General features: G+C 37.5%; 6 protein-coding genes and 1 long non-coding RNA gene across 10 annotated transcripts; 3 read left to right on the top strand and 4 right to left on the bottom strand.

Annotated features, from left to right (window-relative positions):
- Positions 1-565: 565 nt before the first annotated feature.
- On the bottom strand, positions 566-6,039 carry LOC100651460 (GATA zinc finger domain-containing protein 10-like). The gene is made up of 5 exons (XM_003399878.4): positions 5,827-6,039; positions 3,504-3,718; positions 3,082-3,425; positions 2,242-2,727; positions 566-1,904 (listed from the first exon to the last, which is right to left on the bottom strand). The coding sequence occupies exons 1-5, from the start codon at positions 5,830-5,832 to the stop codon at positions 928-930; spliced, it is 2,028 nt and encodes a 675-aa protein (XP_003399926.4). The 5' UTR covers positions 5,833-6,039; the 3' UTR covers positions 566-927.
- LOC125386086 lies at positions 5,159-7,813 on the top strand. The gene is made up of 3 exons (XR_007225938.1): positions 5,159-5,398; positions 5,631-5,771; positions 5,886-7,813. It is a non-coding gene; the product is annotated as an uncharacterized LOC125386086 (long non-coding RNA).
- Positions 7,814-7,897: 84 nt separating this feature from the next.
- Positions 7,898-17,013, bottom strand: LOC100651969. Its single transcript, XM_020865917.2, has 6 exons — positions 16,892-17,013; positions 13,675-14,358; positions 12,161-12,425; positions 11,809-11,910; positions 9,372-10,133; positions 7,898-8,771 (listed from the first exon to the last, which is right to left on the bottom strand). Exons 1-5 carry the CDS (start codon positions 16,895-16,897, stop codon positions 9,391-9,393), a joined length of 1,800 nt encoding a protein of 599 aa, XP_020721576.2. The 5' UTR covers positions 16,898-17,013; the 3' UTR covers positions 7,898-8,771; positions 9,372-9,390.
- A 1,955-nt stretch (positions 17,014-18,968) lies between these two features.
- LOC100651697 (protein spaetzle-like) lies at positions 18,969-21,747 on the bottom strand. Of its 4 annotated transcripts, none has more exons than XM_012315196.3 (7): positions 21,235-21,530; positions 20,731-20,821; positions 20,541-20,668; positions 19,668-19,727; positions 19,478-19,581; positions 19,265-19,371; positions 18,969-19,063 (listed from the first exon to the last, which is right to left on the bottom strand). In XM_012315196.3, the coding sequence occupies exons 1-7, from the start codon at positions 21,262-21,264 to the stop codon at positions 19,053-19,055; spliced, it is 531 nt and encodes a 176-aa protein (XP_012170586.1). In that variant the 5' UTR covers positions 21,265-21,530; the 3' UTR covers positions 18,969-19,052. The 4 variants fall into 4 exon arrangements, with proteins under 4 accessions (XP_012170586.1, XP_012170583.1, XP_012170584.1 ...); XM_012315194.3 differs by lacking the exon at positions 18,969-19,063 and adding an exon at positions 21,537-21,747 and having other exon boundaries at positions 19,070-19,371; positions 21,235-21,423; XM_012315193.3 differs by having other exon boundaries at positions 19,052-19,371.
- Positions 21,748-22,119: 372 nt separating this feature from the next.
- Positions 22,120-23,795, top strand: LOC100651815 (PEST proteolytic signal-containing nuclear protein). The gene is made up of 3 exons (XM_003399881.4): positions 22,120-22,266; positions 22,848-23,047; positions 23,114-23,795. Exons 1-3 carry the CDS (start codon positions 22,230-22,232, stop codon positions 23,354-23,356), a joined length of 480 nt encoding a protein of 159 aa, XP_003399929.1. The 5' UTR covers positions 22,120-22,229; the 3' UTR covers positions 23,357-23,795.
- On the bottom strand, positions 23,792-24,881 carry LOC100652012 (40S ribosomal protein S26). The gene is made up of 3 exons (XM_003399882.4): positions 24,739-24,881; positions 23,961-24,269; positions 23,792-23,865 (listed from the first exon to the last, which is right to left on the bottom strand). The coding sequence occupies exons 1-3, from the start codon at positions 24,739-24,741 to the stop codon at positions 23,833-23,835; spliced, it is 345 nt and encodes a 114-aa protein (XP_003399930.1). The 5' UTR covers positions 24,742-24,881; the 3' UTR covers positions 23,792-23,832.
- Positions 24,882-25,374: 493 nt separating this feature from the next.
- LOC100652134 (protein aveugle) lies at positions 25,375-26,418 on the top strand. The gene is made up of 3 exons (XM_003399883.4): positions 25,375-25,730; positions 25,863-25,976; positions 26,079-26,418. The coding sequence occupies exons 1-3, from the start codon at positions 25,692-25,694 to the stop codon at positions 26,253-26,255; spliced, it is 330 nt and encodes a 109-aa protein (XP_003399931.1). The 5' UTR covers positions 25,375-25,691; the 3' UTR covers positions 26,256-26,418.
- Positions 26,419-26,623: the final 205 nt, after the last annotated feature.

Raw genomic sequence — 26,623 nt, 5'->3', positions numbered from 1 at the left:
AGTTGTTAGTGGGAAGCGTCGTTCGTGGAAAAATAGGTTTCTCATATTTCCCGTAGATGGGACAAAGACTATTTATCTGTTTGAAGGACTTTAGCTAACGAAATCTTAAGATTTATAACGGGTCCTCAGGCTAGCTAAACATATACTGTGGAGATGCGTTGACATCTGGCAATCATGTTACTCGAAGAATAGAGTCTGCGTGTGGCGAACCACGGGACAGAAACCGTTGGGATGTTTACTGTCGAGTGTCGCTACAACTATTTCTTTTTCTTAAGAAGAGCTATACTATTACCCCGTAGCTTTATTAGACAAAGCGTTCATCCCTTGACCGCAGCTACGTTCGGCGACTGGTTGTCGCCTCAAGCCCGAGCTCACTGTCATAAGTCTAAAATAAATACAGTCAGATCGAATGACAATTTCTTAATACGGCTATGATGGAATCTAGATTACAATACTAAGGGGTCTTCCCAAAGTTCCAAAGGGAAGGTTCCGGTGTTCTTTCATCTCCGACATATATAAGTGTAATTCAGATTGGTGATGCGCAATAATTGAAATAAAAGATTGATTGTTTAAATCAATGGCAATATCTTTTGTCCATTTTTTTTACAACGAAGTACGGGTACATCGACAAACTTGCCCGACAATAAATAACATTAAATAAATTACTATCCTCCACGCGACTGTTTTCAATGTATCGTCGACGAAAATTTAATAAATATTCTAATTATAACCACAAATCGTAATCTCAGAAAAGAAAGTTTCGTCGGCGTACTTTGTAAAAACAGTATAAAATTTCCCGCTTTAGAGAAACCCTATTCATTGTCTAAATTACACAGAAATCCCCGAAATGATAAGTCTGATCGATAAATAGAACTGTAATAAATATTTTCGTCCAATTATATATACAAAATGATTCGCAACAAAATGTTATACTCCGCCCTTTGGATTCAAACGCGATCCAAATTCAACATTCGATCGATCATAAGACGTTCTTCCGTCGAACGACCCGTTTGCCTGCGAATTTCCAGCATCCGCTTCGTCGTTTTCGTACTCGTACTCAACTTCTGTATTTTCTTTCGGTTCGTCATTCTGTATCTCGGTATTGCTATAATCATTTTCATCCGGCACCATAATTCTCAATGGTCTTTTGTTGCTATACGGATTCTGTCGTTGACGTTGCTGTTGTTGTTGCTGTTGTCTGTCGTATTCTTTCTGCCGTTCCTCGTATTGTTGCAGCTGTTGTTCATGTTCTTTTTGTCGTTGTTTCTGCCGATTCTGAACTCGATCTTGATAATAATTCTGATCATAATGACCGTCGTCGTTGATTTGCTCGTTCGTTTTGTATTCTTCGTTCTTGTGATTAGGAGGCATAGTTTCATCGGTCTGTACATTTTCCTGCTGCTGTTGTTGTTGTTGCTGTTGCTTTCGCAATTGCCCTATCAATTGACTGTTAACGTTTCCAGCAGCTGCCAGGGCTGCCAATTTTTCCGCAGCCTCTCGATTAGGCAGCGTCGTGTAAAATTGCGTCGACATTGCATCGTTGTTGGCCACTTTGTTAAAGTACGTCGTCTGATCCTTTTGATTGTTGGTTTGCTCGTATTCGATGTTATTCTCCAATTGTTCGTTTCCATCGGCGATATAAGCGAGATCCTCGTTCTGTTGCAGGCCAGCGTTCTCTTCCTCGTTCAGAGGTGATTCCGGTCCTACGTTGTAATTCGTATTGACCCTGCCAGCAGCGTAATCCTGGTTGAATAAGACCTGCTGTTGTTGTTGCTCCTTGTTATCTTGCTCGTCGTAATTGAACGATTGCATCTGGGGCTGCGAGAAACCAGTCACGCCGGTAGGCTGGAAGAATTGACCGAGTTGCTGTTGAAGTATGTGCTGCTGAAGTTGTGGCTGTTGACCTGGAATCACGATCGTTTCGATTTATCTTGTTATCTGAACCACGCGCTTCGGTCAAATCGATGTACGATATAGATAAAGGATAATGCATGTGACTTGTCAGATTTTCTATTTCTCTTTACTATACCAATTCTCGCGTTTTGAAAAAAGAGAGAGCATTTTCTCCAACGTATTTTAATTTAATTTACGGTAACGCAAGATTTGTGTTAACGACACATGAAACGTTTATTTGTACATTTAATTGGTAGATATCAACGAAGAAGAAAAGAAACAAGATATGCTGGACTTTGGACTGTAAAAGTAACGCTAAAAAAGAGATATCGTGGATGACTATTATACCTGTTTGATACTGCTCTGGCATTTTTTGGGGAAAGCTGTTTAGGAGGTCGTAAAGTTGAGTGGCTGACAGCGGAGGACCAGCTGGTGCCGGATGACCAACGTGTAGATCAGGAATTTGTTGATTTATGATGTAAGGAGTCTGAGCAGCGGTACCAGGGAAACCAACGTGAAGAGAACTGTGAAGATTCGTTTGCATAGGTAAGTTCGGCTGTCCGAGTTGAATGTTCGTTCCGATAAGACCTATATTCGAAGCTGGATGATTATTCAAGTAGACGTCGTTCGTTTGTAAGTCAGGATTCACTAATGTCGAAAGTGTTGCAAATTCCGGGGGCAAGAACGTTGGCAGAACAGTTTGATACTCTTTCTGACTGATATCGTTACTTTCGGTCACTTCGTACTGGTGTTGCACCGGTGTCGGACTGGTTACAGTCTTCTGGGGTGTCAAACTCGTGATGGTCGCAAGATCGAAATTAGGCAATAAGGAACCTACGAAGAGAACACGATTGTAAAAGAAAAAGTTAGAAGAGATAAAAATAAAATTAGCAGACAGACTTTGACATTATTTAATGTTATTTAAATACGATATTTAATGTTAGAATTTCAATCCACTCGTAGTGCGTAAATTTAGAAATATAATACTATGCATCGATAACAATTAACGTATACGTATATCGTGTATATTACGATCGTGTTTCTTTTTCGATAAAGACTAATAAATATCGTTTCTAGTAATCGACCAAATGAAAAATCTTAGATCTATTCGTTTTGCCAAGATTTTGGTTAGCGGATTTCCATTGTTTAACTGCTAAAACATCGAAGCTGAAAATAACGTAAACCAACCGTGTGGATTAACTTTGTAGGTAGAATCGGTTGGCTGTTGACGGCGAGACGTCTCGTCTGCATTCGCTTCGTTATTGAAAGGCTTGTCCATGGGACTGAGATTCGGTGCAGGAATTGTATGAATCGGTCCTTTGTCGTCGTCGATGCCACCCCTGTGTGTCGGTGGTAGAACAGCGGCTTCCGGCCTGTACTCCGGACTATATTCCGGCATTTTGTTCACGGCATGGAACTCCTTAACAGGTGGACGTTGCGGAAGAACCGCGTGATTATTTAGAGGAGCTCTTATCGGCATTTGATTCTTCCAAATGGTAGGTGGCACGTTGAACATCGGTGGTCTGCGAATTCTTGAATAAAAGAACAAATCGGAAAAAAGTCACGTTCGATGAAGTAACGAGGTGTTCGATGAAATTTCCGACATTCACCTATAATTAGGCGGTTTCTGGGACATTCGTTTGGGCGGGAAGTTTCCGTTTATGTGCATCGTGTTGCCCACGGAGATTCTATGGGCGATCGGCCATGATTTCTTGAACATCAGTTTAGGAGGCTGCGGAGGCGATAACTGGGGCCTTCTGATCTTGTACCTGGCTTCGACAAGGCAGACACACACGACCAACAAACAGCACAGCCAATTTGTCGTCTGGAATTTGGTTAACAGAGCGCGCCCGTTATATGTATTCCATGGGAAACAAAAAATTGGCAGTCGACCAGTTGTCATCGTAAAAGGTAAGTGGGTCTTCTCTTATCAATATTTATCATCTATATCCTCTATTCTACGGAGGCTTTTGTTAAAGAAATTCAACGTTCCATTTAATTTTCATGTACGTAGGTCATATGAATTTTTGCTCTTTCATTAAAGTTTCAAGCGTAAGATATTATTTTTGAGAATTTATTAGGATCGGGAAAGCGGACGCGTTAAAACCGGAAGTCCAGGCCACTCTTACGGTATTCGCATATCAACACGTGCACTTAGTTTCATTCTTCGCGGTTATGGTACGAGTAGAGTCAACGCGTGCGATGTAATACGAACCAGTGATCCTCAAATATTCTTCGATAAAAGACGACAAGATTTCTCCATTTTCTTTAATTACCGGGTATATTAGAGCGAGCGATTAGCATCTCGTTAAAACGAACCTAATACAGCAACAGCAATATGAAAAGTAACTTAAGCAGGTTCAGTTCTACGTCCATTGGAGCTACGGCGAGAAAGGAAACCGTGTGTTTCGATTACGATTCCACGGCGATAAAATCGAATCGTTCACTGAAATACGTTTCAAAGCAAGTGCTTTGGTATTCAACACCATCCGCTCAACTTGTTACGTCGAGCGTCGTCGATTTGAACGGTCGTAACAATGACCGTGACAATGGTATCGTTAACCGATTATATCTATAGTTTGAGAGACGCTGGCACCGGCAATGAAACCGAAGAGAGAAGTGCCGCGAGTTGTTAGCGGACAAAGTGGGACGGTGTGCCACATCGACGTAGGAAAAGCGAGGGTAGTAAGAAGCTAAGAGAGGAGCGAGGTCGAAAAGAAAATAGCCGAGCATGGAAACGACGATGGTCCGGCTCGAATGGATTAGAAACGACGATGGTGGATGCAACTTGTTGCGTCGCGACGATTATACTTCGTTTTCGCTCGACTCGCCTTTCCTCTTGGTAATTTCGTTTGCCAAGCGCGCGTTATCCATGATGGAAGAAGATTCCACGTGAAAGGTCGAACGCTCGCTGGACATATTCCTGTCTTTGTTCTTAACGTCTGATTTATAACGTTAACCGATAGATAAAAATCCACGAAGTAGTTTAATTCGGCGAATGATTGACGATACTCCTGTCAGGATATTGCGATAAAATAAAAATTGAGAAAGCTTAATTTTACATTTAGAACGTCCGTGGTTGGTTCGTAGTTTTTGTATAATTAGGCGTCTTCTATATCCCGCGGTACTTTTTCACAAGTAGAGGAGAGAAACGTTTTCTCGAAGATGAAGGAAGAAACGTATGGCTATTTCCCGTTAATGATAATAATCAGACATCGACCGAGTATCCTTTTTTTGTCATATAACGGAACTAGTTTCTACGTTGGGTAGACAGGCCTATTAACTTGATTTTTCAATCGTAGCGTAGTTACAGGCGCATACCTGTATATTCGTCCATCGTAATACAATGTGAAGAATACCGTGACATAACTAATGCCAGTGAAATTGGCAAAATTGTATAGCAATGGGAAGAGTTCTAGTTAATTGAAGAAAATTAATTCAACTGTACGAAGGAAAATTGTTAAAGTGAATTATACGCTGATACACGAATAAGAGATTATTCGACGTACGTATAAAATACTCGTGTCTTATTTAATTACTTTACCAGAGAATTATTTATTTTAATATTAGAAGATTTCAGAATTATCTCATTATTTCATAGCTCGCGTTTCTTACAAACTCGAACGATATAATACGTAAAGTTCATTTTTACAAAAGTTAGGATAATCGTTAAGAAGGGTCTAATCTATATTTTTGTAATTTCAATCAGAAATGTCGATAAATCTCTTAAATTACAGAAGATTCGGTGTACACGTAAACCACGCTCGACTTCGACCAAAGGAAGTTACGTTATTTTCAACAAAACCGTCGGATCGTGCGAAATCGCCGTGTAGATTTTGTTGCTGTTGATCCGAAGACGAAGTTTCTTCAAGAACGAGGTACTAGACAAAATATCGGTAAATAATAACGATGCCAAAAAGCCTGACGTCTTACCTTCATTGTTTCGCCTTCCGAGCAAGAAGTTCGTCGAACGAAGAAATTACAATTTTCAGATTTATCACCTGTGCAACTTGGCGTTCTCACTGGAAGGAAAAGACGGGAAAACGATAAAAAAATAGGAAAAGAATGTGCCGGAAGTTACGGCCACAAATAATCGAACACGAGTTAACGCGCGCGATGATTGGACATTGAGGGAGCACTGTGTGTTCTGCACGCAATTAGGTCATTGTCCTTCATTTATACTCGCAACCGGCGAACGTATCATCGAAGGCCGAAACGCTGTGCCTCCTACCTTACTCTGACGGATAACAGCTGCTTCGAAATGCGGAACGTAACCGGGAAAAGTCATGGGTTCCACGAAATTCACAAGAATTCCCAATTCTGCGTTTGTTCGTTCTGCATGTGCAACGGAAGCGCGTTAAGCGAATCTCAGTTAATCGTATCACGTAAGTAAATATCTTTCCATCTATAATCGTTTCTACAATGTTTTTCCAACTAACTGAGTCTACGATTGTATTAAAGTAACGAAGACATCGTGGATAATTTACATTTTAATCCTTTTTAATTTTCCAAAGGAAATTATTTGCCGTTTTGCTCGTGTTTTACTTAACCGTTCTTCGACTCTGCCCGTTTCTAGATCTTCGTAGACTGTACGCTTCGATTCTGCGAAACTTTCCCGAATTAAATAATTCAGCCACCTGTTCTTCTCTGAAACTCTGACATCTTCGATATATTTCTCGCTCTCTTTCATCTTACGTTCCTTTCTCCCGTGTTTCTTCCGACACGAAGAACTAAAGCGATACGCAGTCAACGTCTCTCCGAAACGGTACTTCGTTGAAGCCGCTTTTAGAAAAAAAGAAAGAAAGAAAATGAACATACCGAGCGGAGAATCTTCGTCTCCATTCAATTCTACGCCAATCAATTTCTAACAATAGCTTGTTAAACATTGAGATTCCTACAGATAGCTGGAATGGTACGCTCGTTCCGATCATTTGTCAGGTATGTGTTTAAACGTTTACACAGAGAACGAGATGGAACGTTTCAATGGCAGATTGTATTTTATTAAATGTACTACGATGGATGGAAGAAGAATTCGATGGCAGGAAAGTCGATTTACGAGTGTACCAGGGGCCCTTTGCGAGTCGGCAGATGGGCAGAGTGATCGAAGACCGGTTAAACGCCGTTTCTCTCCATATCCTGCTACTGGATTCCCTCGTGAGGATGCACCTGTGTGCGTGGATACGCGCGGACCAACGTGTGTGATCCAGTGACCCACTATATTCATCGGTGCTACGTGAGTTTATGACTAAAATTATGCGACCGTGCCATTCAATCTTTTTCACCACCAACTGGAAACTTTTCCATTGCTTTGGGCATTTGCGTGCCATTTCTTTGGTCGCGTAACGACGACAAAGTCGCTGCAACGGATCTTTGCGTAAAAATGATGAATCTCCGAACTTGTGGCATTTCGATCATTTTTTTTTTTAATACTTCGGTTCTGTTCCACGTGATTTTTTTTTTCTTTTATCGTTTTGTTCTCTATATTTATTTTTGAAATCATGGAAATATAATACGAAGGTATCTCGTTCCTCGATGTGATTTATTGATAATGAAAAAATATGTTTCGAGTGTTTTGTCAGTTGAGGGAGCTATCAGAATAAAAACGTAACAGGCATTGACGTTTTATAGCGATGTTTCAGCCGTTCGATATCTTTCAGCAATGTATTTGGAAAGAACTGGTGTTATTCAGGATTGAAGGTTCATTGCACTCGATAGGAAGCATTGATGAAAGGAGATCGAGGCTGGATGTTGGTTCAGACGTTTTATTTCCTGATTGTCGTTCGTTGCTCCTCATATTCGTCGCTCGTATTCGTTTGCACGTGATAATGTGAGAATAAATTAACGCACCTTCCAACACAGTATCGGTACGTATCGACTAATCATACGAATAATGTTTCTTTTAATAAACAAACATTAGGAATGAAATTGAAGAAGGGGGAATTAAGATAAAATTAGTTTATTAAATTATCAACGATAACAATAGCGAATAATAAAAGTCAAAGGATAACAATAACAACAAATATTTATTCAAACTCGATGGTTCACTTGCGAAACTGTATATACACCATAAAAGACTAATTAAAACAAGGTCAAGTCGTAGAGAGCGTAATAAAAATACTACGATGACTATAATTACGAATTCTAATGAGTGTTAGGAGAAAAGGAAGGGAGAATAAAGTAGTTAATCGTATTATTATGGCCTCCTTCGCTGCATGAAAATCGGCATCAGCGTTACTCGAGCTACATTTGCATTTATACGCATAATGAATCGTTATAAACTTTCATACAGCACGCTCGCCTTCTTAACGATCGGCAATCAACGAAAACCAGATGCAACGGTCGTATTTATTACGGCGATCATGCGAAAAGAGTGAACATCGCACGGCTCATTGGCTATTCAACGCGTATCACAAGATAAAATCAACTACAAAGTATAATACGTTAACTCGACTGCTGTCCATAATTGTCCTACGTTCGTCGTTCCTTCATTTGCATGTCGGACAGCTTTCTTTTTTCTATGATAATTCCGTGAGAATTGGTCTTCGAATAACTTCCATCGAATCCATGAAATTTCCAGGTTTTCTTTTACGACGATAACGAGGCGAAAGCCGAAACTCGGGCGAACACGCTCACACACGCGCCAACACACGTACGCATACATATTCGTATGTAGGTAAATTGTCTCTAGCTAACATTCCTCCTTCCTGGATCGGTCCTTTGGGAACAATTTTACGAAGTTTCCTCGACGATATTACGTACACTGAATTTCCTTGCATTCACTATAGTTTTCAATCCCAACACGAATGCCTGGCTTCTTTAGCATTTGTGACATCTTTCGAATCCATTGACGACCGGGTAATACGAATAGGAGTAGACCACTGTAACAGAAAGTATCGGAAGGAAATTATAATTATATTTGCAAATTATAAAATATAAAAGTAGTATGGATTTGACTGTGGAAGGCGAACTGGAGAAAAAGCGACAGAACTGTTCAGGATAACAGAAGAGCCACGTTCTCTGGATGCTGAGTATCGCATCATTCTGAGCTTCCGTGTGTCCGAGTTACGCAATGTTCACTAGTAACGAGATGAGGAGTAAAATATGGACGATAAGGTACACTATAGGTGACGCAAGATACTCGCAGCTCGCTTCCAATTAGCTATTATACTTACAGCTGCTATTCATGACACTGATCGAATCTTTGCTTCGTGTATGTTCTTAGATATATCAGGAATTAAACAGGACACAGAAGACGTGGCAAAGTCTCGAAAGAAAATTAGAAAAATCACGACGCCTGCGATCGAACGACTGAGAAATCGCAGACTCCGGTCTCTCGTCAGCTGCCGCATGATCGGAGAACCCGACACGAACCATCTCAGCAACGTCAGATCTTGGTGAGATCGCTTCGCGTGAAACTTCGCGTGCCAAGTAAACACACGGTGCAGGATATTCACGAGGTCTAACGCGATTCCAATTACCTGCGACTATTCTTCGGTTCTAGCCTCGTTGCAGTCTCATACGTTGCGCGATCTCGCTGACGGATCTTCTCCTCTGCGAGCTGCTTCTTCTTCGATACAAGCCATGAAGATTGAAATTAGCGTACGGCTGAAGCAATCCCTGATTTTGCCAATACGGCGACGAGATATGCGGATTCCACAGTGGTATCTTCAGTGGTTCTTGCAGCGGATAAGAGTACGGCAGCAATGGCAAATTCTGCAAGTTCGTATGCGGTTGCAACTTGGGCAACTCCGCGGATATTTTAATCGACTCTATTTTCCGTGGGTCTGTGTCGATCGATAAGCTCGAGTACACGGACAGATCGTTGCCGCTCGTATCTCCGTTTAAAATCTGCAAGTTGCCTTTATCTGGAAGAGAGTATTGAATGTGTATCGGTGGATATTCGACGCTCTGTTGAATAGACAGCGGACTGTGATGGTTCGACGGTGAACCAGAAGCAAGCGAAGTGTAGTCGAGTCCTTTAACGTGATCGTAGCCGGACAACGGCGATACTGAATTTGAATTCACGTTGTGATCGTGTTGATTAAAATTTTGATAGCTGTTTGCATTTCCTAACACGGTGTTTCCGATGTCTTCGTGGGACAGTTCCGGTGGTGGGCCGTAGTAATTGTCTTCGGAGTGTGTCACCGCAGGTTTTTGGGCGTCCAAGTCCGCTGTGTGCTGATCGTAACCGTAATCGTCCGGTTTCGTTGGTTTCACGATTAGAAGGCCCGCCTGGGCAACTGTAAATGTAACGTCTGTCAGTCGTGTCTGAGCGATAATCCTTCGTTTCATGAAGTTATGATAAATTCGTTAGAACGTTGAATATTAAATACGCTTAACCACATTCTATTGTATTAATAATCGCTACTTTTAAGCGTTAATAAGTGCCTTTTCTTTATCGATAAACGTTCGTTTTGCGCTTTCTTTTAATCGAAGTTCATGAAACGAAAAGTTAATCCGTTTAGTTGTTACTATGTAGCCGATCGTATGTACAAGTGTATTAGTAGGCACACTTTCTGTACAACTTTATCGATTTATAAACTCGATCATTTTGTGATACATCATTTTATCGACGTATTAAATCGTCAGTCAATGCATAAATTCGCACATCTCGATTAGTCCTGCGATGTTACACCTACATACAGTACACAGACAGTAGAACAGCCTATCCATGAAAAGCATGATTTTGCTCGCATGACATCATGACACTTGAAATAAAGTCCAGATATGCCAGATAGTTTTGGTCTTCCCATGCTAGAAAATGACTAGAAAGCGTAAATTACAAAGAGCTAGCACCGTTTAGGAATGGATGAAACAGAAACCGGTGAGAATACAGCACTCTATTATAATATTCCAGGATTAATACAACTTGTTTAAATACAAACTGGCAAACCTGTTTCACACAAGCATCCTATCGAAAGGATCGATGATCTTGTTGGGAGAAAGTCGCGTTAACGGTGTGATATATCGAAAGGTTCAGAGCGAAAGTGGATTAACTTGGGATTTTGAAGATCACCGAAGAAAGAATCGTTCTCACGGAAGAGGCTAATTATTACGGGTGTCTCAAAGAGACCGTTGTCGTAGAAACGTGACACGTAGTAAAGAAGCATGTTACGATTGAAGAAGAATTCACAGTGGTGGGACCTGTGTTTAAGGCGCCGAATATGTACAGGGTGTTCCCGATTTAAATGTCAGGCTTTCACGAGCGTGTGGGCTATCGATAAACTAGGAAAGAAAAAGCAAAAATACTTTCGTTCTTTCGTTTATTTATTTGTTTACTCGCGTTATCGCCACAAGTGGGCTTAAATAAATAATTTTGAAACCGAAAACTTCTTCGTTTCTTTGTCGAAATTTTCTCAAAAAAAAAAAAAAAAAAAAAGGGAACGGAGCCAAAACGAGCAAGTGTGGAATCGAATTGACGAAATTGAAATCATGAACACCCTGTATAACGAACGGCTGCGGAATTCAACATACCACTACGGGAATTCTTCCGCAGCCCATCTCTCTTCTCCGCTTTCCTCGTGCTCGTACACGGAGGAAAGTTCCGCAGATTACGATCTCATTTGAAAGCGAAGATCGCTCTTACTTTCTTTATTCCAAAACGCATAACAGTGTTCTCCAGAGATTCTACGCCTCTCACCGAATTCTTTTTACTAGAGTATAAGGGCACCCTTACATATATAACGTACGTATGTATATACATGGAGCGTATCACACGTTCGAATCAAGAATATAAGCGTATTTCGAGTTAACCAGTTAACGTTGCTATGTGGAATCGCAAATTGCATTCCAATCAAACGCAATGCCTTTGCAAATGAAACTTTAGAAAAGTAAGAGATTATTAGTGTATTAGTATCGATGCTGCGGTGTTAATAACGTGTTTCAATGATCGTTATTCACATCGAGAAGCCTTACCATCCGAGGATGAATCATAATTTCCGTTCTCCTGATACTCGTCATGAGGTTCGCCATATTCCTCGATACTGGGCGGTGGTCCATCGTAACTTTCTTCGTGACCTGTTCCGTTTCATTCCACTTTTAATTTCCAATTATCTTTAAGCTGATGTGTACATTAAATTAAAGTAATTTCATGAATTTTGGTAGCCAACTGCTCCGTAAATTATGTATATAATATCATTAAACTACATATCGTAAGTCAGAGACGCATAGAAAATTATTCGTTGTCTGTGTGTTATTGATCATCAAGTTACCAACACGAGAATATTACACGTTAAGCGACGAGAGTTTAAATTAGAGAATCACTCACCACCTTCCGGAGGATGATCGTACAAGTACCCAGGATGAGGTTGAGGAGGATGCACGGCACTCTTGACGATATTACGACCCAAGGTCGTGATAGCATCCCCGGTTTTAGTGATAATTTTGCTCTTGGCCGCAACAAGGTAAGCGCCCCCTTTCAGCAGCTGACCTTTCAAAGCAATCACACCGCCACTTATGGCTTTTACGGCTTGCATTAACGTGGTAATGATCGCCTTTTTGAAGTCCCACATGTCGAACGCCTTATCGTTGTACTATCATAGAAAAATTCCATTAACAAGGCACGTGTTGCGCAAATTAATCGAGATGCGATTTAATCTGTACTTTATTGAGTATTATATATTGCACGATACAGCTGGGATTATTATAAGAATGCCTCTATATTAATATAAGAACTATGCATACTATGGTAACGTGAACTATCTGTGTCACATTTTTCACACACCCGGTGTTCCTTCCATCTTCTATTTAATATATAAAAAATGCGCGCTCCAACATTTTCAAATTACAATTCGACGTTCTTTGGAGATTCGGATCATTTCCTTAATCGTTGCTTCTATGTTGCAAATCAAACTCAATCACGACAGGTTCGAACGATCGCCGATGACATGTTACGGTCGACCTGTTTCACTCAACGTCGATTACACGAGCATCGTAATTTCACGATGGAAATTGCAAATTTCTATGCGGCCTGGTATTCGTGAATCAACTAATTGTGAAATACTGTTGCGCTCATTTGTAACAAACTTTTGTAGATCGTATAAAAAGAATGAAAGTTTCGCCATACCCATTATATACTCGGAAGAATTTCATTCGACAACGATTCGTAATTGACACGTTTCCTATTTCCATCGTGAAATTCGTTCAGCGTGAAATATTTTCTACGATTAGCTAAGGGGCGTGCGAAGACAAGAGCCAGCTAAAGATTTCCCTCCTTAATTGCAACCTGAACGACCCACATAACGATGTCTTTTTCGTGCAGCTAATATATCGATATAATCGTTTGTACTAATGTTTCTACATCTGTCATTCTACTCTACATCGTTTTCGCCAAAAAACGACTGAGCGTTTGATGATAGCTCACGGGTTCGTTTAAAGAAAGCTCCATAAATTTCGGAATTTCTTTGCTTCTTCTTTTTCGTCAAATCAAACCGTTGTCATATCGAAACACAAACGAACTTTCTACGCAGATGAATTCACTTTCACCTGAAGCTAATTACGTAAAATTCGCTATAAAGGCCTTCATAATCTCGTTTCCAAATACCAGCATTGCTGATATCCGCTCGTTCCGTTATGCGCATACATCAACTTCCGCCAGCATGCAATTCGTTTGGAAATTTTTCACGAACATTTCCTTCGATATAGAACTGAAAACTGCATTTTCATTGCTCGCCAATGTGCGGCGATCGACACCGATCCATCTCATACAAAATTAATTGCGACCGCGTATCTCAATCGAACCCGCTCGTTTTAATTTTAACTTGCCAATGTCTACATAGTTACCGAGTAAACTTGTCCATATTCTGGTTTCGGCTTTGGTTTATCGTCGCCCGAACTCGTCTGGGAACTCTGCGCCGAGATCGAGGAAGATCCTTTCGAAGCGCTGCTGGATGCGCTCACCAGACCACTGATTATACCTTTGGCTATGCCACCGATCAGGCTGCCAGATCCTTTTAGAATCGATCCAGAATCAGATCCAGATCCAGACGATTCTGAATTTCCTTCGTCGTGCTCTCCGTATGTATTATGCCCGTATCCTGTGTACTCGTGCGCGTATCCGTCTGGTGGCGACTCGTATCCATCACGATCGTATATCTCGCGTTTCGATCCTGATCGCTTTATCCTATCCTGCATGAACGCCATGTATTTCTGGTTTGCCAGCATCTCGATCATAGCTCGATTCCCGCCAACTCGATCTATGACGTCTCTCTGTAGATTTTCTGGAAGAAGCCGATAGATCTCCAAGACTTGTTGGTCGCTGAGTTTGTTAATTGCGGGGTCGTTGGCCGCATTTTCCAGCAGCTGCCACTGTTCGTCGATTGTCCCTTGGTCTGTCGATGTTCTTCGATAGGGGGCTAATCGCTCGAGTTGCGCCGATGCACGTGCTCGCAACGCTTTTTCGTTCGAGTCTGTGCTTCCCGATAGAACGACGACGACGGTACAGCCGAGGGTGAACAGCCACAGTAACTGAAATTCATTGGAACGTGATTATCGATATTGTCTTATCGTTTTTAACTCATTCGAAGCCAATGGAAATTCGAGTAGATCGTTTATCCCTTTGGAAACGAATTTTCAGCATTGCTGATGCATACGGTGGTTGCCATAAGCATTTGCGCACTACCGTATTTATTACGAATTACGATAGGAAGGAAGTTTCGAATGAGTTAAAAGACAATTAGGAGGATATTTAGGATCGTACTCGCTGTACTTGTTTGAAGATATTTGGACGGTATATTGGATCAATGGTATATGCAATGCCTAACAGGGCATTGCAGCGTAACATGTTAGTAAGTTTATAAATCAGTGAAACATGTAGCATTGGAACGTGAATGCGACAAGTAGAGCGGCTCTTGGTGAAAGTCATACGAAGACGCGTGTCTTAGCTATGTCTATGTATGTGATTGCAGCGACGATCAACGATCTTGACAGAATTACTGGTTTCGCAAACTGTATCGAGAGAAAAAGAAACTAAGAAATTGACGACGAGTGTTGTCAATCAAAAGCATGAAAAACCTCGATACAGATCGAAAGTCGATCTTCGATCGTTTGTCTGTTTCCGAAGTTCCAATCTAAAAGTTGCAATTGAGCTTCACGCCTCTCGAATTTTTACCAAGTTTCACGGTAATTCTTTTCCTGATAGCCTATGCTCTGATTTTTTAGAAAATAGCCTAAAGATTTTTCAAGAATTTTTCTTTCTTGTATTTCGAATAAAATAGGATAAATAGTCCCGTACGATCATAAATTGCAAGCAAAACGAACTCACGCTCGTTGCAGAGATTCAGTAGAAATCTCCAGCGATCTACATTCCTCATTCGCTTGCAAAAATCGAATAAACAAATGCTCAACTGCTACTTGAAAATAAAAATTCCAGTTTGCAGAATCATCCTCGTCTACGTTCAACTGCACCATCCTTTTCTTGGATAAATAACGTTGCAAGTTTCGCTAAAAATTGTAGAAACATCGACTCGCGTTTCAAACTCACATTTTCCTCCAAGATAGATTCTTTATCCCATTAAGAAGAACCGTCGTGTTTTGAACATTTCAATCGAGCCACAAGTTCAATGGAAATAAAGTTTTTTACGATTCTGTAACGACTCGTGCCGAAGTGATAAACACCGTGAAACTTATTTCCGTATTTTTAGCCTAACGACTCGAGGGGAATGTGAATTATCTCAGCCGGACGAAAGTGATCAAAGTGTCCTTGTCCTTGCACTTGGTGGTGCCAACGTTTGACCTAGTTACCAAAGGCTCCAGCTTGCGTTACTCTCGACACGATTTCTAAAAAGCGTCTAGCCAGCCGGTACATCATAAAAACGTCACCTTGAGCACCAAGATCCGATTCCTTGGAAAGAAAGGTACCTGTCCGGTCGAAGAATCTGCCTATCGCGAAAATCATTTCCTGTTATACCTGTTATATCGATACAAACGAATACTTCGCCACGATCTTTCGTCATCCATTTTAACTTTCATCTTGGGAACCGCCACAACTTTCATATTTTTGTTACTTTTATTTTTAAACTAAACGCTTAAAGACTTCTGTTATATTCGTTTATTTAACAGCGACAAATGTTTTCTTCGTCGGAAGAAAGTTCGTAAAGTGTCGTCTTTGGAATGGAAAATTTGCGGCGGAAAAATCGTACGTAGAAAAAATCGAGTGGAATACTTTCGCAGAAAGGGTAATGCGAAGTAAAACGCAAGACGATATTTAGTATTGTGTTGAGAGAGATTGTTTTAGTTATCAAACGAATAAACGAGATTTCTCACGGGTAAGCGACCGCTCGTTAATGACAATGATCGTCGCGTTTCTTCACACTTTTACCTTCTAAACATCGCGAGATCGAAGGCGCCAGAACAAAATGCAATTCTCTACGTTGCCGCGTGTGCATCTCGGGAAGAACATATCCATGAGTGGAAACAAATATCCTTTACTTTCACATGGATTTTAATCGCAACGCCTCGACCCTCGATCGCGCCACAGGAAGCGAAACCGCAAAGAGATCGCCTTATAAAACGATCTTATAAATCGAATTTCAGACTGAAGTAACATCGATCTTATCAAGAGGAAATTTTAAGAACAATGGAAATCCATTGGGTCCGAAATTCTGGACTCATTGGAGCATAAACAGTACTCGTACGTATAACTAGTCCTTCTTCTTTAAACGACTTTTCGTTCGCGTAATGATAGAAGTTCAACGTCCAGATAATCGGATTCGGCAGGAGTACATATTTAATTCAGGCATTGATTAAGATTTCTTTGCTAAAGTAGAATTCGAATAAATGGAATTTGCTCGTGGTGAATTTTCAAATTGATAAGTATAATTAATTCGCGCAAATGTAAATTATATTTCAGGATTTCTAAGGTCTTCTTCTTGACAAGGTCGGTACGGGCCCATTAATCGGTTCGAGCAAAAAAGGGAAGAGTATGATTTTTGATAGAAAAATGAGCACTTCACATATGAACCGAAAGAAATTCGGTACACAATGATCTTGAGACGCGTACCTTCATCGTTGACTTTCACGGTAGATCGGTAAAAGGATCACGGCACTCTCACTGAACTCACTGGCCATCGCCATCGAGTATTTCCTCTCTTTATACTGACTCCCACCTTGTTAGCTTTTACGGGAGAGCGTTGCCCACTACGAGAATGTTTTTGTTTTTTTTCCAAAATTTGGAAGCGAATCTCTTTTCCTTTCGTTTATAAGAAGGTTAAGCCGATTCATCGAGATCCGCAGATCCGTATCCGGTGAAATTTTCTAATGCTCAAACATCAATTTTCCATTTAGTTCTTGCCTCCAATTGTTCTCGTTAAGGCTGCAACTATTTCGATTATTTCTATGATTTACATTAATAGCAAGTATTTATGTAAATTTGCTTTTAAATATATTGCATAGCAAAGATCGGAGGGGGTAAATATAAAGCTTCGTCCTATAAAACGATCGTCTTTCCAAAATTAAGACATCGCTTGACTTTATTTAGAAACTGAGAATTAGAATTAGAACTGCCACAGATATCGCTAATTATCAATTATTCTATGGAGTTTCCATCGGATAGGATAATTCTATTTAAAGCTATTCGTCGTGTCTGCGCTTCGTCGTCATCCTGTGTCTTCCGCGAGTTTGCCGTGCACTTTGGAAATTTGCCAATCGTGTCAATGGCTTACTTTCTTCCGTTGCACCCAAACGATGCGTCCAAAATTCATAGTCTATCATGCACGCTATATTATGCTGAAATACGATTCGGGAAGCGTAACGGAGAACCTTGAAGGAGAGGAAGAAGCGAACGCGCGTTCCTTTTCCTATACAAGTTCCTCAGTCGAAGCACGCTAATGAAAGCGATTTCAGTGAAATGCAGGTACATCCCTCGGAATAATGAATAGCGCGATTTTCATCGGGCCGCTCATTGGTTTTCATATTTTCCCTGTTCCTGCTTCGCTCTACGTGAACAACATAATCGGCTACTTAAGCAATGACGTAACTAGAACCTCGTTAAGCTTACGTTCATACGTATTCGATGGGAAACTCGACGATGAAGGATAGAAAAGAATAGGAAATGATTTATATTTTAATGACACTTAATACTTCGCGATGTAGCAGAATATATAGAAATCTTCAAACGATAAATTTTCAACTACGTAATAGCTATACAGATAATTGTAATAATAAATATCTATCCATAGAGGAAATCTATATGATATGGTATAAGAATTATCGATTTCTAGTCTAATGCACCGAGTTGAACTCCGAACTGAATATGCCGAATAGAAAGCAAAGCAAATCGGCGGAATTCTACCATTATTTGTATCCGGTTACACGTATAGGTATTCACGATGAATGGTTATTCTTACGCAGTCATCTAATTCGTGGCAAGGTAATTCCGATGATTATATCGGTCGACACAATTTGTTGCGCGTAATACGTTCTCGTGAATTTCTTTATTTTTTTAATTAATTTCACGAATAATTATCCTGCCGTGATACCTATATTTTCTATGTCACGTTTACGCACGGCTCAGTTACTTTGAATTATTATTAAGAATTATGACGAACGAATCGACTTTTATATCTACAGCCACGTGCAAATTAAAATGGTCGTGTCTCTTTACGTAAGTACATGGTATGGAGACAATTAGATAGAAGCACCGCGAGATAATGTCACGAGAGGAAACGATCTATCCTGAAGCGAGAGAAATCGTTGTACGTTGATGCGGAGGTATAAATATGAGGCGAGACGAAGAAGAATAAAAAAGGCGCGTGAAAGGTGAAGCGTTAGACTAGAATGTCCGCTAATGATAAAAATAGAGGTTCCAGTGAAATTATAATGTGTGCCGAATATGAGCATTAACTAGACAGAAAGTAGAATAGAATAAAAAATAGTTGCATCTGTCAATGTAGAAAGCTAAACATGTTGCTATGCAATCTGTGTTGATAAGTGGAGCTCCGCATTTCGTAAACGATTGATAAAATATTTTTGCACTTTGATCGATATGCTCCTGTGATTCTAACGTATTGTCATGTTAGAAAAAGATAAAATAAAATAAAGATGACCATACCGTAACCACAAAGATCGCATAAAGGCAATTTTATTGAATCGAGTAAGACGAGTATTTATTATAAATGATCGCACTGGGTATTAATGCATCGTGTTTCGTTTATTAATGTACATTACACGTGTTCTGTAATAAGAAAATGCAATATAAATATAGGATATATATCCATAATATTTATATTTAATATCACGTTACACATGGCATCCATTTGTCCTCATCATTTTAATCTCTTATGAGAATTAAATGAATGTAAAAATTTGTCAACTTTGAATTCGACATGACAGCAACAATTTACTGGGAATGCAAAGTAATCGTTGGTTATCGTACCATTGTCCGTCAATGACAAGAGTTGGCGATATATGAACTTCTGTTTGCACTTTGTATAGTATCCTTCGGCGAAACCATCGATCACTTTGCATGGTCGGCTCTCTTCCCTATTATTAAATTAAATTGAAATTTCAGAATAAATTTATTATCTTCGTATTTATCGTAAACCGAACAGAACAGAAACTGATATAAAATTGATAAAATGATACTTACACGCATGTCTCGATGCGTACAGCTTGTACCAAGTCTTCATGGTTTATGATATACTTCCATTCCAAATTTTTCGTTATTCCTGATTTAGGAAATATAAGTTGCTCCTACGATAACCAAGGAAGTCTTGATTTCAACATAATTATATCAATAACATTAGAATATTGAAGTATCGATCAAGTCGTTAATTTACCGTAGACAAACAAAGTGGTTTGTCCTCCAGTTCATCCCCGTATCCTGGTAACGAATCTATCTGTTAAATAAAAAAAGGCTACATATGAAAGCGTGTGAATACCAATTAAGAAATGTACCATTATCGTAATTAGCTAGAACTAAACTGCCAGCACGCTGAGTCGAGGCATAGTGTGAATTGCTTGTAATGTGTAAAATTGATCGGGAATGAGGTTCTTTTTGAACATTATTATAGAGCATTTTATTATTCTATAATACGGAACGAGGTGTGGCAGCTTGGAGAAAGCATGTAGATTTTGGATGCGTGAAGGGGAAAACTGACGTTTATTATACCAGTGAAGGGACATTTAAACACTGGAAGGTTTGCAGAAAAATTGATACAAAAAGTCTGGGCGTGGAAGAAATACGGAAGGGAAAGCGGAAATTGTCGAATGGCCAAAAAGGATAGAAAAAGATAGAATCGAAGGAGAAACGAGCAAAGGGGGCAATGTGCAAAGCGTGAAATGCAAATAGTAGTCAATGAAATAGTTTAAGGTAGTTTTAAGGAACAAAAACGTCTTACAGCAAACCAAAGACAGTTCTAGAATAGGAACATTCGATGCATCGCCAAAGAAATAATTACGTAAGACAGATTCGGTAACAGTGTGCGATGAAGATAACGTATATCTTGTAATAAATACATGTACATGTATATATGTAACCAAGTGCAATTTCTATGTTAATAAGCTGAAATGAATAGTAGTTTATTAACTACTACCAGATACGATTATTCGATGGTAATATGAAAAGACGAGAAAAATCAAAGAATTGCATGTATCCCGTGTCATAATATCCAATTACTAAGACAATGAATCCGATCGTGAAATTTACGAACATCATCCACGGTAGCATAATCTTGAAGATGGGGATTCTTTCCTAATTCCCTCGACACTATATCGCTTGGATAATACAACGTATTTTCGCAATAGGTTTTATCCTCGCAAATCGGAACCGGTTTGTACACTGAAACATAGCTTCGTTAAACAATCGTTTCTAGCAAAGATATTTTCAGGAAAGATATTTACTTCCAATATGTAGTTTAAGTATATCACGTTGCCAATTATCACTTTGTGTCGTCTCGTATGTAGGAGAGGTCATTGAGAAGGGAAGTATAAGCTGCAAAAGGTTTTAAGTAATTATAATTCCTATAAAATAGCAGTTAAATAAAAATTGCGATGATTCTTCATTATCGTGTACATTAACGATGCGATGATATTCAGAGTATGAATATCATCATTGAATCGTTCCTGCGATTTTCTGTATCTGATAAGGAAATTATCGAAGAAGCGAAGATATTATAGCAGCTCGGAAGAGTTTTAAATAAATTGAAATGATAAACCCCGACGTCTAATCTTATCTACGAATTTTGTAAATATGTACTTAATTTATTGAGTAAGATTCTTTGTTCGCTTTACAGTTTCGAGATTTGGTAATTATTATGAATGTCATGGTAGAAGATCAGATTAATAATATTAAATTAAAGATATTTCCTTGGGAAGAACGTTTCAAAAAAATTATAATGATCTCACCAGTAAGAATCCAATTCGGTTTAGTAACATCTTCGAACGAAAAGGCGATTTAGAATTTTCGCACTAATAAATAATGGGAACTTTCTTTTGTTAAATAAGCAAATAAACTAAAAATTCAACTGGAAGCATACGGAAAACAGTTCCTTCTTTTAATGTTTTTTTCGGCTTTGGTAACGATTTGGTGTTGTTCTATTTTTGAAAATTATAGATGTACTTTAAAATCGCTATCTGTGGTTTGAGTTAATTATTCTAAAGAAATACATTTGCTTTCGTGGCTTTTCAACAACTGATCTCGTACTCACAGTTTTATATCAATATCCACGAGGAAAATAAGATTACGATCACTTTGTATACTTTATTTGTTTTTTCTATTATACTTTCAATGATTTAACTAATAAATTAATAAATCAGTTAATAAATTAACAATGTGTTTGTTATCTCAAAATAATTAATTTTATAGTTTCACATTAGAATCAGTAAATAAACGTTACAGTTGCCACTATATATTTCTGACAACTTTCTGATGTACTTAGAAATCAGCTTAAACCCTTAGATGACTCACCTTGTATATAACAATGTATGCAATAGAATAACTAACATTAACAAAGATTAAAATGTTTTATTTATATGTATTGTACGCACATTCAAATATACAGCACGAAGCGCCAGGCATAACCACCAATGAAAAGGAGATTTGGTAAGGAAATTTAAATAAATGAAAAGAATATTTTTAAAATAATTTCCAAACTACAAATTCTAATTAACGTTAGTATCTGTAATTATTAAAGATGTATTTTATTAATTAAATTTTGTTTCCTCTCTTTTGTACTACCTGTACTAACTGTTATAAGAAAATTACTAGCCGCTGCTATATTTCCTTAAATGTCCCTATTTACGCTCAGTTAGGTACACTAGTGTGAAGTAAACTGCAGTTACTGTCGTTAAAGTGCTTCAGTTCGCTCGATTTCGCATTGCGTCCAAAGAAAATCAGAAAAATGTCGAAGAGGAATCCAGCGGACGAATATAGAAAAGGTTTTATTCATTTTATTTATAATCGTATCAGTCGCATTTGGTAAAATAACATTTACTTCGTACCTTGCAGAAAATGGATAGTGTTCTAGTCTTGATTTGTTTTCGTTATTGATTTCATGCCCACAATCTTTAATTATGGAAACACCAAATTCTAAATATGTAATTTAGAAAATCTATTACGAAGCAGTTTTAGAACAAAACTAGACGTGCAAATCGTATTTTTATTTTCTAAATCTCGTTTCTTACTTTTCATGTATCGTTTTTGGATGCACGCATCCTACAACCATGTGCCAAAGGATGCTTCACAATAATAAAAACGGATTGAATGTTAACCTTATGTAATAAAATTATCAAGTAAATATACATATATCGTATATCGTATTGTTATAAATAACTTTAGGACATGTATGTTACATACACACTTGTTTCTTCTTCATCATCATTTATTGATTTCATTTGTTTTTGAATTTTATTCGGAATTACAAGAAACTTGTGCTAAGCATGCCGCTTAAATATTTCCGGTTAAAAGATACAATGTTGTTTAACTTGATCTGAACTTTGCCAGTGTTTGACGTTGTCAGGGTCAAGTGTGTACAGAGCAGAGGACTCCAGGGGAGATGACAGAGGAAGGGATCGTTCACCGATTAGATCAGATGACCGTTGTGAGGCTGGTAATTACAATCAAAGTGATGCCAAGAAACAGAAGCTGGCATTTGGATTTGGGAAGAAAAGTGGGACAGAACAAAAGAAGGGTATTCAAATAAAGCTAGGCTCTACATCAGTAAGTAGTAATATATAAATTGAAGAAAGCATATATATATTTGTTTTTATGAGAACTGTATTTTAGAAACCCACTGTAAAGGCAACACCAATCCAGAGGCCAACAGTAGCTTCTGTATTCAATGCAGATGAAGAAGATGAACCTGAGGAAATGCCAGCAGAAGCAAGGATGAGGATGAGAAATATTGGAAGAGAAACACCAACTTCTGCTGGTCCAAATTCATTTGGGAAAACAAAGCAAGGATTTTGCGATTCCAAAAAAATATTTGAAAAGACGCTCAAAAAAGCAATGGAGGAAGCAAATAAATGATTCCCCCCTTGATGTACTGGGCAATTATTGTTAATTGTATATTAATTTTACAAAAAAGATGCAACAATAGCGGAATTCTTGCTACAGTTATATGCAAAATATTTTTATCAATTTTATGCATTATTAGCAGGCATTAGATACAAAGTTTCACTTCATATTTAACATCACATTTTGGAAAATAAATATTAGCTATTGTTTAGTATTTGCTAATATTAAGACTGCACTTGAAAGTGTATGATTTCTTTGTGTATCTCATGTGGGACTCTGCAAATACATTTAACTTGTGTAATTTTTACATTGTTCATTATTATTATATTAATTTTGAATCATGTAATAAGAAATTTTTAAAGTGACTTGTTTAGGAATGATAGGAAGTTTAAAATAATTTATCTTGTAACTTGTAGAATAAATGATATAAATAAAAAGCAGTTAATATCGATTTTATACTTTATTTTATTTAAAATTTACATAGTAATTTATTTCCTGTTTTGTTGGCCCTGACGCAGATCCTAAACAGAACAAAGATATGATACAATAAATGTACATCAAAAAATTGATGATGAAATTAATAATATACATAACTATGTAATTTAATAATAATTACCCTGGGGAAATTACGAACTGGAGGTGTCCTAATACGACGATTTGCCTTTGATCTGTTGCGAACTACTTTTGAGTGAATAGCACAAGAAACGCAATAGTGCAACTTGGCATACAACTTTGGAAGTTGATATGCAGAATAAAAGCTTGCTTCTGTGATATCTCTTACAGCAGCTGCTTCTACGATATTACGAATAACGAATTTTTTAATTGCTTTATCTTTTGGTACACAGCGTGCACAATTAGTACAACGGACAGGGTTTACATGGCCACGGCCATGCTTGGCACGTCCACCATTCCTGCGTTTGCAAGTCTGAAAATAGAAAAGTGAAATAGACAACAATAACAGTGATATGGAATATTGATGCCTACTAAGGTGGATAGATAATTGTTAATTACGTTTATAACTTTTTCTTCTAAGGTTTAAAATTATTAGTAATATACATGGAGGTTATGTATAAAATATAAACATACAAATATTCCTAACATGTAATACTCAAAATACAAATATTAGATTTCAGTGTATTTTGTTCTTAGTTTTGAAAAAATTATAGTTTATTTAAAAATGATATTCTACGAATATACACAATGTGAGAACCACATGGTCAACAATCATTCTGCACTTTCATATTTCACGAATACATCACCGTTAATACTGATTATATTATGTAAAACTGCGTCCTACGCACTAGTTTTTTTATTAATATTATATATTAAACAAATACTCTATGCACAATATCGCAAACTAAAAGAATTATACATGATAAATAAGAAATACTTACCATTTTCTTCCGTCACTTGTTGGAGAAAGATCGGAAACAATGTTCAATGACGTTAAATGAAGTTGGCAAGTCAAATCAATGTACTTCCGTTTATGTTAAGTTGGCATTCAGTTTCAGATTGCGTTTGAATCGTGATACTCGCGCGCTTTGAATTTTTATTAATTTAATGCTATTTGTTTGTTTAATGTTAAGCGTTAATGCATGTGTGACGTTTACCAAATGAAATATATCACAGAGAAGGAATTAAGGTAATATAATACTGTAATTCGCATATTTCGAACATTACTTGTAGAAAATTGTGTCATTCAATATCATAGATTTCATATATTTTCAAATGTATAATACGGAACTTAAATCATAAAAAGATATATAGATCGATAATATTTATTAGAAAAGCTGAAATGCATTGTAATATATTATCTGATATTACCAGATATTACGAAACATTAATCAAGTAATCTAACTAAAACAATTTTTGGACAATACTTTACCATTAAATATTTATAGCTTAAATAAAATTTGATTGTCCGTGATTAAAATGAATAAAAGTTTTACATAATATGAATTTTGAGCAATTACAATTTAGCCTAGCGTCTTTCTGAACTTCTAGTGACAATACATGCGTGTTTACACTTTAAAATGGATGTATTGCATAGTGACAAAATGGAGAAGTTATGCTCAACATTACAAATGATAGATGGATAAAAGCAATATAATTTTGCAGCGAAAAGAAACGTTCTAAATTAACTTTGTTTAGTTGTTGTATGTTGTATATTTTCTACGATGCATTTTAGTGTATTAAAACAATAACAAGTTTTTAAATAAGATACATTTTATACAATTTTTATGATTGTATCATTAGGAGGATACATTACGTACTGTTTTTAATTTTTTGTAACCCATTTTATTCTATTTGTATTCTCTGTAATTTTATATTTTGAATTTTGCACACAATGGTAGAAGAGGTTGTTAATTCCACTAATAAACCAAAGGTATGTTCATCTTGTGGTGATAGCGCTATCATTGTTAACATGATTAGAATTTGATTAATTGTTTATAAAAGAAATGCAGCAATTAAGGGTATAAAACCTTTATGTTGATTGTAAATGAATTGGATATTGTAGAACAAAACTGCTAGACCTCGTCCTGTTTATTTATGGAATGTGTTAGATGTACAAAAATGGTTAAGGAGGCATTGCAGTGATTATTATCAATTATACCATGAAAAGTTTCTATATGTAAGTATTTAAATTATTTAAACACAGGGAAATATATAGTTTCTGTATTTTATATACTTCTGCATTGATCGACATTGATCAATATCATTTGTGTTTTTTAAGCACGATATCACTGGAAGGGTCTTGTTAAGAATAAATGAAAATATTTTATTGAGACTTGGAATTGATAATGAACAACATAGAATGGATATTTGGCGGGAAATAATGAAATTGCATCTTAAAACAGATATGTTAGAGATTAAAGATATTGAACGACGTAATAATATGAATTTTGATTAATATGTTGCATGAGATAGAACTTTATTTTTTATAATAACTTGTGATAAATTATATTTTATATTTTTTATTGATAATGTTACAATATTAGTAGCTTTTAAATCAAATGTATTAAATGAATGTACTTTTATATATATTTACAATAAAGTATTTGATACCTTGGGTATATTATTGTCTCTGATATTATGAATTACAAGAAAATATGAATGTATGGGAATAAGGAAGTTTGCAGACAGGATTTGATTGTGTAGTAAATTCTTATTGTTATTTTTTAAGGAAAATAATTTTATTTCACAATTCTTTATCATAAAACAAAAAGTGTCATATTAAAATTACTTATCTGTATAGAATGTCTTTGAAATTATACAGCA

The sequence above is a fragment of the Bombus terrestris genome, chromosome 12 (genome assembly GCF_910591885.1).
Source record: "Bombus terrestris chromosome 12, iyBomTerr1.2, whole genome shotgun sequence".
In the NCBI taxonomy this organism is placed as follows: Eukaryota; Metazoa; Arthropoda; class Insecta; order Hymenoptera; family Apidae; genus Bombus; species Bombus terrestris.
The sequence above is the reverse complement of the archived record's forward strand: the minus strand, read 5'-3'. Positions and strand labels throughout refer to the sequence as shown.

Coding starts and splice junctions, on each gene's coding strand:
- LOC100652134 (XM_003399883.4), top strand. CDS start 25,692: ATGGTAGAAGAGGTTGTTAATTCCACTAATAAACCAAAG. Junction 25,731..25,862: donor ATTCCACTAATAAACCAAAG/GTATGTTCATCT, acceptor TGGATATTGTAG/AACAAAACTGCTAGACCTCG. Junction 25,977..26,078: donor ACCATGAAAAGTTTCTATAT/GTAAGTATTTAA, acceptor GTGTTTTTTAAG/CACGATATCACTGGAAGGGT.
- LOC100652012 (XM_003399882.4), bottom strand. Junction 23,866..23,960: donor CAGTTCGTAATTTCCCCAGG/GTAATTATTATT, acceptor TGTTCTGTTTAG/GATCTGCGTCAGGGCCAACA.
- LOC100651969 (XM_020865917.2), bottom strand. Junction 11,911..12,160: donor CGATCATCCTCCGGAAGGTG/GTGAGTGATTCT, acceptor GAAACGGAACAG/GTCACGAAGAAAGTTACGAT. Junction 10,134..11,808: donor TTATGATTCATCCTCGGATG/GTAAGGCTTCTC, acceptor TTACATTTACAG/TTGCCCAGGCGGGCCTTCTA.
- LOC100651460 (XM_003399878.4), bottom strand. Junction 3,426..3,503: donor CAGAAACCGCCTAATTATAG/GTGAATGTCGGA, acceptor CTTTTATTCAAG/AATTCGCAGACCACCGATGT. Junction 1,905..2,241: donor GCCAGAGCAGTATCAAACAG/GTATAATAGTCA, acceptor TCGTGATTCCAG/GTCAACAGCCACAACTTCAG.
- LOC100651697 (XM_012315194.3), bottom strand. CDS start 21,264: ATGTTACTAAACCGAATTGGATTCTTACTG. Junction 19,582..19,667: donor AACCACTTTGTTTGTCTACG/GTAAATTAACGA, acceptor TGGTTATCGTAG/GAGCAACTTATATTTCCTAA. Junction 19,372..19,477: donor GTACGCATCGAGACATGCGT/GTAAGTATCATT, acceptor ATTTAATAATAG/GGAAGAGAGCCGACCATGCA.
- LOC100651815 (XM_003399881.4), top strand. CDS start 22,230: ATGTCGAAGAGGAATCCAGCGGACGAATATAGAAAAG. Junction 22,267..22,847: donor AGCGGACGAATATAGAAAAG/GTTTTATTCATT, acceptor TGACGTTGTCAG/GGTCAAGTGTGTACAGAGCA. Junction 23,048..23,113: donor TAAAGCTAGGCTCTACATCA/GTAAGTAGTAAT, acceptor ACTGTATTTTAG/AAACCCACTGTAAAGGCAAC.